Genomic DNA, 18,145 nt, shown 5'->3' with positions numbered 1-18,145 from the left:
CTGGATCCCAGGATTCATGAAACACGGACAAACCAAAGGACACTACGGCATAAAAGTGGCATTAAAAAAGCTAGCAATCAGGGCGACTTGGGTCAAGTGTCAAATAACCAGGTCAACAACCGTGTCACTTAACCATCAAAAAAAGAGGTTCATTATTTAGCATAACAAAATCCATATGCAGTTACGGCAAACCAGACCTGGTTCCAGAAGTTTCAACCCCAGATCCTGCCAAGGTTGGACCCGACAGAAGCCTGTGTTCTGATGCAGGCAGCCTATGATGAGTGCTCCCCCTAGCGTTTGAAAACGTGCTCTGCCTAATATTTGATGACGTAATGCAGAGGATCTCAAGTTCACAAAGCTAACGAATACGAAAGAGTTAAATGCTCTATAACACAGCATCTGAAATTAAGGCACTAAACGTATTTCCAGTCATCCAAGATATGGCCTATGGCATTTATTAATTATATACTTTTGGCAATTTACAGTAAGTGACCCTTACAGGATCAGTGGTTATAGTTATCAGTTTTTGAAAAGTCCTCATAATTAACTTATTATAACATTTTTATAACCAGAAGAAGATAGCAGTACGTTATATAATACATTACATTTATATTTACATGTATTCTTTTGGCAGACGCTTTTCCTAGTAGTTTTTTTTTTTTTTTTTTGGAGATACAGATAAACCTTTACGTTACATTGCAGGAGTGGTTCTGTAAAGGACTGATCCGAGCATGATCATGAACACGTATACCTTACATGAACTTAAGAGATCACAATGGAATAATAGCATATAAACTCGCAGAGTTTATGTGTATTATTGTATGGATCACATACATCTTTGTTGTGGGGTGAAGACAAAATTGCACAAAACTCATGCATAGGATATATATCGGGTTTATGCGGTTATTTCATATCAAAACGTAATTTCCCATTTGCGGGGGTGAAATACAGGTTAATGATGAGGAAATAATATAAATACCTAAATATAAGTGTTTCAACTCTGTTTTATGGAGCTCTCTTATACAGTGACACAGAGGCAGAGCCCTGAACAAAGGATCAGGAGATATAATACTAATAAAAGTCTAGCTATACATTAAATAACTACAATAACGATATTAGTTAAAGCTATAAGTAAGCCAACTGGCCACGGAGGAAAAGAAAACAAAAACTCCCTATCGAAAGGCAAGGGAGAAAAAACCTGGTGGTCCAGGTGTCTTCACCATAGAACAAAGATCGTATATGATCCATACAATAATACACAGGGTAAGATGTTAAAGCCCAGTGTATTATTGTATGGATTATATACATCATTATTGTATGTTGAAGACTCTCACTCTCCCAATAATTTACGTATCGCTGGGGTAGCGCTGGTGCCTCGTTTTACTGGGCTGTGGGTTTGGATGAGGGTTCGAGTCGGTCTCTGCGAGTTTTTATGCTCTCCATGCATTCACATGAGTTTCCTCCACCAGGGTAGAGAGGTATTTCAGGTAAATTGATGCCTGTAAAATCCCGAGTGTGTGTCTCTGGGATAGGCTCCGGATCACCAAAAACCCGGCTTCACTGCACAAGCAGTCATTAAAAATGGATGGAACAAACAAATTGTATAACACAACAGTATATTTAAACGCAACTTCGCACTGATTTAATTATCAGAATATTAATTGTCTTCATTAAGTTTTCTTTTACATTTTTGAAATCGAAACAGCAGGGACACGCAGCATCGGGGATGGTCCCACTCCCAGAGCATCTCTGGACTCGGGTGCGAAACAGCCCTAGTGGCCACCCGCGGTACTACGCCTCGGACAGGGGGGCAGAGGAAGGGAAGTTATTCGGCAACTTTTTACCGACAAGTTCATCTAGTCGCTCGGAAGAAGCGAGGACACGCGGGGGGTTTCGGAACTCGGGAAAGCGCACTCTTTGGCGACTTTTATGCGCACGTCGGAGACGCGCAGCTTCGCGCCCGGCCCGGGACACTTTGGGAGCGCGCGGGCGATGCGGTGCGAGTGAGCTATGCCGAGTGGAAATGGACAGACTGTATCCCAGCGAGAACATGGCGTCTGTTTCTCCGGGCTCGGGCTCGGGCTCCTCTGCGCGCTGCTCTTCGCGCTCTGCTTCCTCGCGGGCTCCGCGGACTCCGTGGGCTGCAGCCCGTGTCCCGCCAACTGCTCGTGCGCGGTGCTGGGTGCGCCGGGCTCGTGCGTGGTTAACTGCTCCAACGCGGTGCTTGAGCGCGGACCCGACGCTGCGGAGCTCCCGTCCGACACCGATACTCTGTGAGTACCCCAGCACCGCCCCCCCCCACCCCATTCCACCACCCCCGCGTGCGGCCGAACCGGGACCCTAACCCTGCGCGTGAGTGGGGACAAGGCGCCGTGCCGACCGCGGTGATCCCGTTCCTGTTGCGTTGCCGCCGTGCGACTCGTGGGCTGCGCGCGGCCCCCCGGGTGGTCCCGAAGATGGAGGCGCGCGCCCCGTTACTTTGCAACGGTGCAAACCGTGATACAAAGTACCAGAATAAGTAACAGTGAAACAAGTAAAACATAACAGTAACAATTATAATACGGCAGTACTATACTAGGTAAAACAATAACAGCTACCGAAGTTACACTGTAAGAGATGCAAAAACAAAAAAATACAGTAATAGTGACAAGTGATACAACTCACTGTAATCGTAGATAGTGAAACGACGAGGTTACAAAATTAACACTGAAACAGTAGTACAGTAGCACTGATCGTAAGTAAAGCAACAGCAATAAGTTATTATGCCGGTAGCACAAAGTAAAACAAAAATAACGATCTAACAGCGACTGCGAGAGGTATTCATGAAATACGGTAATAATAGTGACACAAAGTGACTATCACTATAAGAGTAATGTCTAATACAATACGCGGTAAAGTTCTTAAGTTAGAGTGACATAAAGTACAAAAAATGGTAAATTTGGTAATATTACCAATATTGGTAATAAAATAACTCTAATACAAAGTAATAGAAACACAATGATTGCAATTCCACAGTTAGAATAATGCAGAAAATACAGTAATAGTGATACAAAGTAAAACAATAATAGTGGTATGAGTGAGACAAAAAGAGATGCAAGTGTATGGTAGTAGTGATAGAAAATAAAACAGTAGTACAAAGTCATAGGGTAATAGTGATGCAAGAAATGTAGTAAAAGCGTTTGCTAAATAAATAAATGTCAATTTTTTAAATGTAAGTGATTAAAGTAGTAGTTATGGCGATACAGTAGTGATACAAGTAATATAAGAGTAAGAATAGTAATATTTAGTTACATGGCGTATAAGTTATGCAGCGTAAGTAATAGAGTTATACTGATACAAGTATGCAGTAGTAGCAATGTGGTGATAGTGATGCAAGTATTATGGTAACTGTGATAAATAATAGTAATACTTACTCGTGTTAATAGAATGATGGCGGGACAAGTTGTAGAATTAGTGTTAAGGACTCAGTTAATTGTTTTTTTTTTTCAGAATTTATTCGACCCAAACCTTTCTGCTATTATTTAAGCATAAAAAAATAATAAACAGCATGCACATTGATGGCATATTACTAAAAAATGTGAACTGTGTTTTTTTTCTCCTTCAATTTTTCTTATATACAACGCTTATAGCAGTTTTTAACTGTACTGAATATAATATGATCTATTTTTAAAGGTAATGTTTGAGTCATGAGTGTACCGTGCTATGTGGTATGTTTAGTGCTGACGTGCTGTGAAACTGCTGAAGACGTGGAGTGCGTGGGAGTCTCGCGTGTGCACAGCACGAGCGCAAGACGCGTGGCTCTGCGCGGTGTGGGCGCGATGGAGTATGTGACGGGATGAGGAAAGAGCGCTTTCCCACGGGTCCACCTCAGCTGGGATGCTCTATTCGTCATTAATTATGTTAATTGTCATATTATGCACACCATTTGTTACACCAGAGTCACAGCAGCTCAGTTACAAACAATTTGGTAAAGACGCTTCAGATAAACAAAACAAGGACTTTAAAACAGAATTTTACCACTTCACACAGAATACGCTATTATATAAAAGGTACCCAAAAATAGTTTGTTTTCCCTGTCCAGTGCTGTCCCACGAATCTCAGCTCACATTACTTTTTCCCGCAGCCGAATAGATTAATATTATTATTATTATTATTATTATTATTATTGCAATTTAATTTGTGCACGTTTAGTTTTTGCTTGTGCTACCGGTTTATATCCACTTTTGCGGATCTGGGCGATTATCAGAAGGATATAAAACGACGCATGGACAACAAAGAACAAAATTGTTTGTTGAACAACAAAATTTGGAATTTGAAGTTTACATTACACTGCAAAGAAAAAAATCCCAGTTAGAGTTTATAACAGAATACTTTTTAAAAGATGATATTATTACCCGAACCATAGTTAATAACAGTGAACCTGAAAGGGCTCTCTTCAGAAATGTTACGTATTGGTTTAAATAGTCCGTTTATTTCAATAGAAACATTTACAGTTAAACGTTGGCGCGAGCGCGTGAATGCGTGCATCTGACGTCACACGTCCGTTCTTAGCGTTGAGTAAGGTCATCACCCGGTGGAAATGGTGTAAAAGTACATTTTACGACAAAAGTTTTTCACATGAACTGTCTTTTTTTGAACATTTAATATGATATTTACAGTAGTTTTTCGAGAAGCCCTTCCTGACTGGCCTCATGGCCGTTTCCTTCCTTTTTCAGATCATGTCAGGTGCTTATGGTCTTCCTTGTGAAGGCCACTCCACTGGCTGAAGGCCACCGTTACTAACGTTAGTGTTAAAGAGCAATTTGTGGATTAATTTTCACCAAAGTGGAAGTTTAGCAGTGGAGATAAATGATTAATTAAACTTCTTGTGCTTTTACCTTGAGAGGCAGGGTGTAAACATTGCTGTGACCGGTGTAGTGTGGGAACCTAGTTACACAGACATGTACTTTTCACTTTATCAGCAGAATCCTGAGAAGGACACTAAAATATGGTTTATGCTACCATATTGTCAGTATGAGATAAGGAAGAGTGTGATTTGGAAATCTTTACAATTTTCGATTTGGATCTGTACAGCTCCTCAGCAAAACACAGAATTCTTTACAGTCTTTTCATTTCAATTAATTCATATTTGACCACATATTTTGCTACAGAACAGTCTGCTTCTCTTTGAACCTTCAACTATAAGAATATATACAGTATAATGTTTTGCATTCAAAGAGATCGGTGATTCTTTTTGAAGTTTTAGAGGTTTTTGGGTCGGTGGAACTCACTGACAGTGAGCCTACATGTTGCTGTAAACATCACAAGTCACTCCACAAGTTGTTTTATTCATTTAAGAGTTTATTGTTGCTCTTTTTATAAGCTCAGACACTCCTTGTCTTTTCTTAAAACTATAGATACCAACCAAACCAAGGATACAACAGCAGCGTCCCTCCAGGAATTTGCGCCTGTTGGTTAACGCTGTAGTGCTTTGGGCCTTTCTGTGGGTGTGTTGGTAAATTCTTTGCCATGTAGCACTAGCCAGATGTGAGGTGGAGGGCTTGGGAACATGAAATCGACTCGCGTTCCCACAGGTGGGCCGCAGGGCTTCCGGTCTTCAGATGAAATTGGTCAAGTACTGCTTTTTTCCAAGCATGTTGCATTTTAGTTTTGATTTATTTTTGCATAACATCCATCTCAACATGTTGCCTTAGGGTGCTTAGAGAATAATCCAAAGACAAATAGCAGTGAGGGACATAAAGCAGTTAGCAAGAGCAATAAAAATCAAAACTTGCTCATAAAAACTAAAAAAGTAAAAAGAGAAGGCAACGGAGCAGAATAAATTCATCTCATGGGGCAGTTTTGAATACCTGGTTTCCACAAAGGTCAAGCAGGTGATGTTCAGTCCATCAGGGTTAAGCAGTGCAAACTGTGAGATTTGCAGTCATGGGAGTAAACCCAGGGTGTCAGGACAGGCAAGAATAGATAACTGTAGTTACATCACCTTATGAAGCCTGCAGCTGATAGAGGGGAATGACGCAGGGTAACACAGAATGCACAGGGTTTACTCCTCCCACGTTTCCTTGGGTGTTATGTTCAGACAGCATGTAGGCAATTGGCTGCGACTCAACAGAAGAAGAGGCAAAAATTGGGAAAAATTCTGAAGTGTAGTTTAACCTACCTAGTCATTACTGATGTTAGTAGATACAATAATTTCTTTATAGGCTACCTTTTCCCCATATTTGACAACATATGAGCAAGGTACTTACTATAAATTACCCCATTAAAAATATTCAGCTATAAATGGGTAAGTAATTCTAAGTAGCATGGCATACAAAGCTAACATTGTAAGTCACCTTGGAGAATCATCAGATGAATGATGTAACAGATGTAACAAGAACTTCATGAAAAGCTGCTGGCCACCACAGGTGTTACAGTTGTGTCTGACAATGCTAAGTTCACATCTGTGTAGGTGTTTGCTCAATGGTCGACAGTTCAGATTTAGGCTCAGTCTGTTGAGCTTGCTTCAAAGGTTGGAAATATGTTGTGACCCTTCCCCCAACTGAAGAAGAAAGCTTGTCTTTGGGGGAAAAAGACTGTGGAACTGGGAGAGCTTCTTTGGCTGTGTCTCGATCCATTACCATATGGGACTATAAAAGTCTGGAACGCCAGCGTATGGCTGTAGCTTAGAGCTTTTCAAATGGTGGAAATTACATGCCATTAACCACAGCGATTTTCTGTCCACAACTTTACCCTTTTTCTATATATAATTCTGGGTATTTACAGGAAGCAATTCAGGTTAAGTAGCACTGAAGGGTATAACAGCCGTGGCCACGTGTCCTGTCTCTTATTGGCCACTCTGGCCCATAATGCTTTTATTCAGCTGCTGAAACTATTCTGACAGTGCCTGTTTTGTATACAGTTTGAGTCTCAGGGCAAAAGGGTCACCTCCTATTGAGATTGCCGCCATATATGCAGACTAATTGTCCATGACCTGACGTTGATCAATGGCTTCTATCATTTGTACAACTAGACCAAGAGCTTCTGGGTTTTCAGCTCTCTTTAAATAAATGATCACCTTCTAAAAAGCTTTAGTCTTTCAGGATCAATGTTGCACACATCTAGACCAAACTGAGAAAATGGGACAAATTCAGAGACTACAGCATTTGGCTGCAGAGGAGTGTGTGTCGAGGGGTACTGTACTGTACGCACAAACACAATGACAGGGATGGAAGCCTTTCAGGTCCAGCAGCTGGTGATAAGGTCAACAATGTAAACACAAAGCAGTGTCTCCCATTAATGCGGTTGCTGCAAAGTAGTTTTGCTTTGCCCCATCGTCACGGCAACCCCTCTTCAACAATCGGCCCTAGGCAGGAGCCAGGGCCGGAGATGTGTTCCTTAAAAATAGAATATTTATAGAGACCACTTCTTGGCAGTACACTCCGTCTCTTTAAAAGCCGACAGCTGTCACAGAGAGACGCTTTCTTTTTCTTCTTCCCAACATCTTTTCTGCCTTCCATATTTTTCTGGGTCTCTCCGCGACTTTACCCCCCCCCCCCCCCACATCTTCCCCACCCTCCTATCGGAAATGAGCAGCCACAACCGCAGAGGGGGAGGTGGAAGGAGTAGATACGGTTTCTTGCAGGAACCTTAAGCTCCACGCTTCAGATGTAAGAATGAGCTCCATCTGAGATCACAGGCTTCGGAGAACAAACCACGGTGCTTCCACAGACTCCCATAAATTGGGGTTGCTTTGTTGCAGCTGTTTCTGCTGCACTTGGTCATTGACCTCCATTTTGCATACATGAGACCTCTCCATTCAAAGGGGCGTGGCTCATGCGCTCATACACTCAGCTGTGCGTCAAAATGGTGGTGGAAGATTCAAATATTTGTACCTTGGACATGCTGGACATGCTTTGTCAAGGTTGAACATGAAAAAAATATTAGTAGCAGTTCTTTTAAGTGGCATGCTTCGTAGTTTCTAAGATACCATAGTGGTTCAGGTGCTTGCCTGTCTGTCCGAAGACTGCAGGTTCAAATCCAAAGTGTTGTTGTACTGTCCTTGAGCACTTACTCCAATGTTGCGCCAGTAAAAAAAATTGTGAGCCTCTATAAAGTGGTAAATCATATTAGGTTGCTTTAGAAAAATGCATCAGCTAAATGAATAAATGTAGTCGATAAGCAAACTGTACAACTTTTCTGCCCATGCAGTTTTTATTCCCCGCTGCCTCACATACTTAGAGGAACCATGAAGAAAGAGCAGCAGGGTGTTGCTTTTCATCACAGCAACCAAAGTGTACCAGTGTAGGTGGGTGAGCCAGCATCCAGAGCCACAAAAGCACAGTCAAGAGTGCCGGTGGCGGCAGTACAGGCCGGCAAGCAGCATTCCACCGATAAGCCATCGCCATAGAGATCAGTCATCAAGCCTGCCAGAAGGGAACGCAGATCCCGAAGCGTGGGTCCGTCTCGCCAGGGCAAGACGGCCTGAGCTCACTAATGAGAAATGGGAGAAAAAGGCAGGAAACGATATCTTCAACATAAAGAAAAAAATCCACCCAAACTTGTTGGATAAGTGGAGGTTTACGAGTTGGAAGGCAGCGCATTCTGGCCATGTGTGGAGCGCCGTTTGTTTTGTTGCCTTGGCGATTTCGAATGACGACATCATCCCTCTGCAGAAGCGCAGACGGTTCACAAGGCAGTAAATGAGGTGCAGGTGAGGTGAGCCAGATGGGGAACTTGACCAGACTCACGACTGTAGCAGCTTAGTGAACACTTTTTGTCCAACGCAACCTATATGGCAGGAGTGTTTTTACACTTTCAACCAAATTTGGCTTCAGAATGTATAACACCTCCTCACCCACCCCCGGAATAATTATTTCCTCACTGCCCACCACGATCCTCTGTCCATACTTCTTATCACCCTCATCACCCTCTTCGCTCTCTTTTCAATGTGTCTCGCTGATGTCTTCAGAATTCACTATCTGTCCTTGGTCTTTCCTCCATCCTTTACCACCTGCCTAGTCTCTCACTTCCCCTCATTTTCTTCCATCATTTGTGTTTCCGTCTCAGTTTACTTCCACCTTCTTCACTCTGCTCCTTAAATTCCTGCTCACATTCCCTTTGCTCTTTCTCTTCCAAACTCCGTCCTTGTTTCTCACTTTTCTCTCCCATTTGCTTTGATTTGACTGTTTTCCGAAATTCACTTTCCTTCTCTCTTCCCTGTTCTCACCTGCTTCTACCTCTCTATTCTACCTTCTGTCTTCTCAGCATCCTGCTGTCACCACCATCTCACCTACCCTTTCTCCTTTCGCTTCTCTATGCACTTCCGATACCTTCCTCTCATATTCATCCTCACTTCCTCTCTTTTCTCCCTTTTGAATGATTGGCTTCTACCCATGTCCCATTCTCATCCACCTTTTTTCTTTGGCTTTATCTTCTTCTCTCTGTCTTTCCTCGAAAATGAAAGGGCTCCCAAGAGAGAGGATGGAATGAGGAAACCTGGCAGGGACACGTGCACATGCCAGTATAAATGGCATATTTATGCACCATCGCCTGCCAGTGGCCTCCGAAGCTCCTTGGGCCCACCGCATACCTCAGCCGGCAGCCCACCACACCATCATTGTTGCAGCAGGAGATACCCTTGGGGTGGTGTTTCTGTCATTGCTCCTCATGTTTTTGTTTTTGCACATGGTGGTGTAACGGAGCGCTCAAAAACATTTTCTCTGAGCAATATTACACTGGTGGAGTTCTGGGCAAGCTGGCAAAGTGAACATCTGGCAAATTATTAACTTTTCTTTGTAAAAAAGGGAGTGGCAGTCCTCCTCCCTTTTGCTTTAAAAATGTGGTCTGTGGACATTAAGTATTTTCTGGGAATATTTTGAAATGTAGAAAAGCCCAAAGCAGACACCCGCCCACAGACGCGCAAACCCTTTCAGCTCCCTGAATGCTGGAAAGGGACTCGGTTGGAAAGATCCTTGTCTTTTTTTAAAATGTAAAGACTGTTTGCGTTTTGCTTCTGGAATAATGTCTTCATGCATATTACATTTACGTTTACATTTATTCGTTTTGCAGATGCTTCACTCCAGAGCAACATACATCTCATAGAAAATACTGTGTGTGCATTACAAGAGCAGAAAGAGAGACATACATGCAGACATGTGATGCTAAAGTACGTACAGTTAGTTGTTACTTTTCACCATATAGCTGCATAAAACTTTAGCAGAATATCAACGTTTCCTAATCACATTCCTAATAATATATATATGTATATATATATATATATATATATATATGTATATATATACATATATATAAGCACTTTCTCTGTATAAAAGATATTATAGAAAGGGATCTCCATGTCAAAGGTGTTCCCTTTTCACTGGCAATTTATTTCCCAAGTTTTTTTACTACCTTCATTTTCAGTCTGATCTTCCCATATGTTTCCCACTTTTTGTGGAAATACACAGTTATCTCTATGGCAACAGACTCCAGGGTCCACCCATGAAAACAGGGGACAGTGTCCCACTATATTGTATCTGTTTGATGCTTGACCTTATGGCTCCTGACTATCAGGTAAAACACAGTCATATACAGTAGACATATTGCTTTGTGACTCATGTGGGTCCACAGATTTCTGCATAAAAGTCCTGGTCATCTCCTCTTACCCCGCCTGTGTGCCTCCAACCGGAGAAGGTGGATGCTAATGAGTTTTCTCCTCTACCAAGCACGGCCCACCCTCCAGAACACAAAGGGCTGTTGTGCTTGCAGAATTGCATGCCTTCAAGTTATTATTTTATTTGCAATGAGTCCTTTTTTCCCTTTCTCTGGGACTCGTAACACCTCAAACGTGCTGAGGAGAGATGGCTATTTTGTTGGGGTTCCAGCACTGGTAGTCATTAATTTGTCCTCGCGGCTTCAAGTTGGTCTGGCAGGGCACCATTCCGTCACTGCTCCATGAGCTCATGGGCTTCTGTTGGGGTGGGGTGGAGATGACAGCGCATTAGGGCTGAAAACCAGAAGGTGGTGAAGACAGAGGAGGCAGCAAGCCCTAGTCAAGAAATGTTGAGGGGTTGGAAAAGGTGGCCAGCATTTGAGTCCCCTCAACACCAGGCGGAGAGATCATCTGATCTGCGACAGCTTGCTGGCCGAAAGAGACTTCAGTCCTTCCCTTTGATTCAAACAGCAGCTGCTGGGAAGCGAATGGGAAAGTTTGGAGGCTGGGGTTTCAAGGAAGTCCTAAATTCTTTTGCAGTTATATCATAGTATTGAAACTCCTCCGCCGCCTGGTCGTGTGTTGTCTGTCACCTGTGGCTTTCGAGACTTGCTTTCTTTCCCTCGATTTTGCATTACGGTTCAGTTTGCTTCTGTCCAATAAGCTGAGTGTCCAGATCCCAGAAAGGTGGGGTCTGAGCTCCGCCACCTTACACGGTGCCAGGCCGATTCTCCGGTTCATTCACAACCTTTTGGATTGTAAGTAGCTGAAGGTAGCTGTAGGTAGGCAGGCACTTGATTGCTTGGAGGTCCCACGTACAAGGTGTCCAAAGTTGAAAATATGTAGGTTCTTGGTTCCAATGTGGCGCAATAAGGTTCCTCGCTCCCTCAGAACTGCTGAGTCCCTTTCAGCCTTCAGGAAGAGTCTCAAAGTATATCTCTTTTCCACCCACTTCTGTCATGATCCCCTTTGCGTTTCCTGTGAATGCTATACCTTGTAATGTGCATCGGCAGAAAGAGTGGTATTAGACAAATTGACAGGAGTCGTTTGTCTGGTATCTAAACCTCTTTGTTGTTGGTGCACTTTTGTTTTCTCCGAGTTGTACGTCACTCTGGTTTAAAGTGTCTGCTAAATGAAAAAATCCAAATTTTACATCATCTTCACCCGAAAGCATTTCTTCAGTGGCGGAATAATGATGCGGGGATCTCCTCGGGAGTACCAACAGGGAGCATGGCAGACACATCAACCAAGACCTGAGCTGTGAAAGCTGTGGAAAAGCAGCTTTCCTGGCTGAGCCAGACCAGTCCCTGGCTCAGTTCTGTGTGTGTGTTTGTGTGTACAGCTTATCTGTCTGGGATCTCTGTCCTCCTCCCCTTCCTGATCAGCTGCTCATCTCCTTCCCACCCAACAACATAGTCCTACTCCAGTGGCTTTGTCCACGTTAGAGTGCTAGAAAGAACGTACTTCCAAAACTAGCCAGAGTCAGCATGCTACACCTCTCCCGCTGCCACCTCAACAACCTTGGCTGTCTACACACAAAATTATGTTTTGTTTTGTTATGTCACTGCAGACACCGGCAGTGGCATCACCGCGGATAGACCCCTGCCGGCTGGTGTCTACACAGCACCCGAGTTGTGGGGTGTACGCAGAAGCCACACTTCATCTCTTGGTTGACACTGGCACAGGAAAAAACGGAACTTTCTCCTGTTTCTCTCCCCGTGTTTTCACTGTTCTCCACACAAAGACAAAGCGATCGGAAAGTGATAATTTAATCCTCTGCTCTGTAATTAGATGAAAACGCACAGCTGCAGCCAAGAGAAACAGCATGGAGAGTGAAGAGTTGGGGGGGGGGTGACGAAAATTCTGGGGAAGGAGGCTGCTTCCTTGCAGAAACTTTTCGTTATTTCCTGTGGATATAAATGTGGCAGCACATTTCTCCCACCGCTGCTGCTCCTGAATTCCTTTGCCAGGCAAAACAAAGTGAATAAAGATGTGTTGTGTGTCAGATATTTGCGTTGTTTAAAGTCTCGCATTTCGTACCGGCACCACTATCTCCTGTGATTTGGATCAGCAGCATTTTGGCCACTGAGTCACGTCCGAATCACCTGCCCTTGATTTGTTTGGGCCGATCGATGGTGTTTACCTTATGTTTTCTTGGACGCTCGCGCGCTCATTTACACCGTTCATTTTCCATCAGTTTGATGATTTTTCATAACGGCATTATTGCTTCAAGTTATCGTTTCGATAGGCCCGGAAAACACGTCGGTGCATATTTAGCGGTAGTAATGGCTGCAGAGTTGATTGTCACGATGGCAGCGATCACTGCAGTGTTTTTTGGTGCAGATTATTCATGAGGGCGTGGTTTGCAACCGGGTCAGATCTGTTGGGAAAGTAAGACCCTCAGCAATGACTCTCGCGCTCGGACACATAGCTCTGTGTAATTTTACAGTAGTCGGTTCAGTTTTCGGCTCGCGTAGGCTGTGACTCACATATACCCACACGTCTGTTTACGTCTCTGTGGGCACGTCATGCCGATTTTCCCATGGATGAATTTGGCACAGTGTGAAGAAAAAAGCAAAAAAAAAACTTGTTGATAATGAAGAAAAATGACTTTATAAGGATTTTTTGAGACAAATTCGGGAAAAAGAAAGTCCTCCTTTTCACGCAAACACACACGCGCCACAACGCCGCGCAACGCATCTAAAGGAAGGCCAAGGAATGGGACACGTCACGCTTCAGCCGGTATCCGTAGCGCCAGCCTCCGTAGGTCTGGCATATTTACTCCTCAGCTTTGAGCAAAAACCGTCTACGGTCGTTTCCTGCTTCTCTGCTCGGTGCTGTGCCTTGCAGCCACAGACTCTGCCAATTTGCCTCTCTGCAGCAGTTTAATGGCTCCATCAGCAGAAAACCAAAATCCTGCTTCAGTACTAAATGTGGTCACATCTGACAGAAATGTCTCACAGCAAAATATAAATTCAGTATGAAACGAGGTACTAATCTAAAGTGCAAAACAAAATTTATTTTCCTTTAGCACAGAGATTAGGGTGGCTTTTTACAAAAACCAGCGTGTCAGATACTGTAAGCTACTGGAGTGTTTGCACTTCAGACGGTATTGATTCTGTCTATTCCTTTATAGGATTGACCAGTACGTTGGCCTTGAATTTGAAGAATATTGCAGTTTCTTGATTTATGTACTTCTAAAAATTTAAGTGTGTTACAGAGCAAAAATGACGTGCGTTTCCCTCCAAACCGATGCATGGCAGTAAAGTGCGCCCAAACAGAGTAGAAGTGTGGAACCACATTTATTCAGCTGACGTTCACAGTGTTTACCACTGGAGACAAGGTGTAGTCAGTAATAAGGTAAGGAATGCTGCAGATTTATGGGATCAGTTGGTCAACAGTTAGCACTGAATAGGAATTTCTGGAGAAAACGTATTTTCGTTTTCAGTTATTTATCACAGTGGCGCAGCGGGTTTGGTTGGAGCCTGCTCTCCAGTGGATCTGGGGTTCGAGTCCTGCTTGGGGTGCCTTGTGATGGACTGGCGTCCCGTCCTGGGTGTGTCCCCTCCTCCGGCCTTGCACCGTGTGTTGCCGGGTTAGGCTCCAGCTCGCCGCGACCCTGCTTTGGACCACTGGTTTCAGTCAGTGTGTGTTATTTAAAGAGCAATATTTATATAGTTTTGATGGTAACGTAGGTTGAAGTTAATGAAATTACTAAAACATGAAGTGTAACAGAGTATTTGGGATGCATCAATGCTACATTTATATTCACATTTGTTTATTCAGCTGGATGTTTTTATCCGGGGTGACTTGGGAAAATGTGAAGATTCCAGTCTTAAGCTTTCACGGTGATTCACCCATATATACAGCTTGGTATTTTTTATGTGAGGTTTTTATACAACCTAATCGGAGAATTTGTCAATTGACTTCTGTTTTATTAAGCTTTTGCTGATTGTGACTTAGTGTTAAAAGTGGCTTGATTTATAAACAAATCAGGTTACAGGCACATATCTGGTTCTAGCTGTGTGCATGAGATGAGGAGCCTGTGCATTTCCTATCAATAAATATCAAAGAATGATAGGGTTCAGCTGCTGTGTTTGGTTGACAGCAATGAAATGCACATTGATATGCTGCATGCAGGTGTGTGTGTGTGTGTGCGCGTGCGTGCGTGCGTGCGTGCATGCATGCTAACTGCCACTACAGTCGTTAACCTGTACACTCTTCGGTCCTTCAGCATAGGTTATAGCTTTCAGGTATCCTTAGTTAGTCACAGCCATAAAGATCAGTAACAGTGAGCCAGATGGTAACAGATGGAAACACACATGGTGCAGCCTGCAAATATTGTTGAACGCCTTGTGTTTTGGCAGCAACGGAGCGCGCCTGTCGCCGTAACAAATAAGTAGGGGATGAATTTTTAGAATAAGGAGGTAGGGAATGAAAGAAACTGAGACGCGCGGGGAAAAGGGAGAAAAGCAAAAGAAGCAAGATTTTGGAACCTGGGAAGGAAAGGGAGAGTGATCCGTGGAAGCTGGAGCGAACAGCGCATGCCAGGCGCACTGAGTGGAGAACGGGAGCACGGAACCTGTGTAAACACTGGGTTTCCTGGTGAGTTAGTGTGGGCGCTCCGTCCTTCGAGCTCCTGGTTACCAAACAAGAACCGGCCAAGACCTGTCTGATGGAGTGACCTGGAAAGAACCGGCTCCATGGTAACTGAGAACAAGACCGAGATATCCGGACGGGAGCCATCACACGTTAACCTTTAATAATCCACCCGGCAGCGACCATCAATCGTTAGTCAACTCCCAGTAGCCATGTAGGGCCTTATTCACCATTTTCAGGACCCTGCACAAATCTGTGTCTCTGAGTGAAAAATAAACAGGAACTAGACTTCTCTTAGTGGGCACGGTGGTGCAGTGGTGCAGTGGGTTTGACCAGGTCCTGCTCTCTGCTGGGTCTGGGGTTCGACTCCCGCTTGGGGTGCCTTGCGACAGACCGGTGTCCCGTCCTGGGTATGTCCCCTCCCTCTCCACCCTTATGCCTGGTGTTGCCGGGTTAGGCTCCGGCTCCCCGCAACCCTGCGTGGGACAAGCGGTTTCAGACAATGTGTGTGTGTAGCATCTTCTTGTGGAACAAAGTGACCCAAACTAGCCACACTTACTTCTTGCGCGAACATTATTTTCATTTCCATTTGTAAAAACACACAAATAAAAAGTTTACACATTTGTTATTGCAATGATGCGTGAAGCCAAAAGCTGGCGCTCAAGGTGGGCTTCGATGTTTCGGACACCCGAGGCGAGCAGAGCTGGGTGCGGGCAAGGCTGCATGAGGTGCTGCGTGGAGTGAGGGTAGATCTGCGTGTGATTTCATTTACCAGCACGCAAGAGAGGAGATCAGAGCTCCGCCTGCCAGCTGGACTCCAGACAGTGGCGGCAGCAGCAGCGAAATGGACAGAATGTCCTAGACCCACCCTCGGATTGGAGCAGAACGCTTGGAGGAGGAGGACGAGAAGGAGAAAGAGGCGGAGGCGGCTCCCATCGGGGCTGCGCACCCCACCTTCCTGAACCTCTAGCCCTCCTCCCCAACTTCCCCCACCCTCTTTGACCGCCCCTTCCCTCCCCTTGCCAGGAATAGTGCCTTTTCAGTTTCACTCTTGGGATTTACCACGTGAAGGCAGCACAACACTCTGCCTTGCTGGAGCCATGGCAGCCTGGAGAGGTCACATCAGCAGCAGTAGCCCTGCATCCCAGGGTCCTGAATTTTCTGGTTTGCCATCACCCAGAACAAAGTAACGCTGGGTTGTTTGTTCTCTCGCTGGCCATCTGATCCCTGGGGCTCGCTGGCTACACCCGCAAGATGGCGTAATTTCCTTCTGAGGCGCAGGCATTAAAATGTAAACAAAGGGCATGCTGAAAAAAATTATTTTCAAAAGTTCAGCTTCTTTTGAAAACTTGACCACACCGCAATGGACAGTGGTTAGTCGGTCAGTAGAACAGTGGGAAAAGACTGACACTCCCTGCAGTGTGGGGCTGGGCCATGCCGGACCACATTGCGGTGTTTTAGTTTTTCTGCTCAATGCCTCCATGTTGTCGTTGTCGTCATCGTTTCTACCGGCTTCCTTTTAATCCAGACTTTGTCGTGGTTGTACAACCCAAGCAGAAAACCAGTATTGGTGGGGATTATAGCAGCTCCTATGTGACGGCACAGTTGTGACATCGAAAAAACCACCGTGGGTGGTTGATTGTTGGTGGCTTTATATACCATGTCGGTATATATACCATGACATGATATGGTGGGGTCCGAGACTGGAACTGGAAGAATCCACGTGTTTGGAAAGGACAAAGTTGAAGCCATGGGAATTTAATGTAGCTATTGAAAAGATGGAATAAAGATTTTATGGGGAAAGATGACGAGAGCAAACCCCGTGAGGAAAGAGCAGAATGAATCCATGTGGCACGGTAGGACATGGCCTTAGCTGTAGGACCAGGGTAAAGGACCATGATGTGGCAGAGGAAGCCTTCATCCTTGTTGCTGTGCCAGAGCTACAGTGGCAGAGGGGCCCAAGGAGATGGAAGAGGTTTTCCCTCCGCAGAATAAGTGGCACCAGACAAGCCATATATGGAGCTCGCAAATCACATGCTTGGCGTTTTAAAACAGAACCATATGTCGCCAGAGATTCCCAATGTTGAGCCGAGAGAAGCGGGAGCAGCCTCTCGTTAATAAAAATTGAAGAGGTCAGGCTTTTTGGTCATGTTTAAATGATGAGTACTACCTTCTGTTCGATGCGATGGAGTGGGAAGCATGTGGAGAGGCAGACGAAGTTTACTGGACGAAAGGGAGTCTTTGTATGAAGAAGTACCATTTCTTCTTGTGCAGGACATGGAGCGTCTGCCAGAATAGAGAGTGGAGTCGAAGACTTCACACTGCGTCTCCTCTGCGAAAGAAGTAAACCATCTGAGATATAATTAGATGTCAATGTCATCTCACATTGACCAGACTTTGTTTAAAAGGAGACAGGACTGCATTGATGTCTCACCACAATGGGCAAAGTTGTCCAAACTGGCCGTGCCTCGTCAGACAACAATCATTATGAATTGTCACTGTGCCTCTCGTCCAGTTTTCAGTGACCCCTTCCCAACGCCTTATTTCCCCACCTCCTTGTTTAACAGTGGTTCCGTATGCCTCAGCAAACAAGACTGGGTTGTGTTGTCGTACATCTAGCCCAGGAACCAAGAATTTTTTTCGAAGATGTTAGATTTGGCATGTTAGGTTCTTGTCCATTCCAGCACTTAGAAGAGTTCATTGAAGCACTGGAAAGAACAGGCAGGTTGGCAAATGCTATGCCATCTCTAGTAGGAGCTATCCACAGATTATTAAGCATTGTGGTGAAAAAAACTCCAGTGTCACATTCCGTAGAGCACTCAGTGCCCATGATTCATGGAAGCCAGGACCTGGTGT

General features: G+C 44.5%; 1 protein-coding gene across 4 annotated transcripts in view; it reads left to right on the top strand.

The window, feature by feature from the left end:
* The first annotated feature begins 1,815 nt into the window (after nt 1-1,815).
* The window catches only part of pkd1a (polycystic kidney disease 1a), an 80,879-nt gene continuing 64,549 nt past the window's right edge, over nt 1,816-18,145 (top strand). For all 4 annotated transcript variants that reach the window (XM_029259352.1, XM_029259351.1, XM_029259360.1 and 1 more), the window contains exon 1: nt 1,816-2,273. In XM_029259352.1, the coding sequence (XP_029115185.1) occupies nt 2,011-2,273 (263 nt within the window). In that variant the 5' untranslated portion in view covers nt 1,816-2,010. The remainder of the gene's footprint in view (nt 2,274-18,145) is intronic.

The sequence above is a fragment of the Scleropages formosus genome, chromosome 2 (genome assembly GCF_900964775.1).
Source record: "Scleropages formosus chromosome 2, fSclFor1.1, whole genome shotgun sequence".
NCBI lineage: Eukaryota > Metazoa > Chordata > Actinopteri > Osteoglossiformes > Osteoglossidae > Scleropages > Scleropages formosus.
This window is presented reverse-complemented; position numbering and strand designations above follow the sequence as displayed.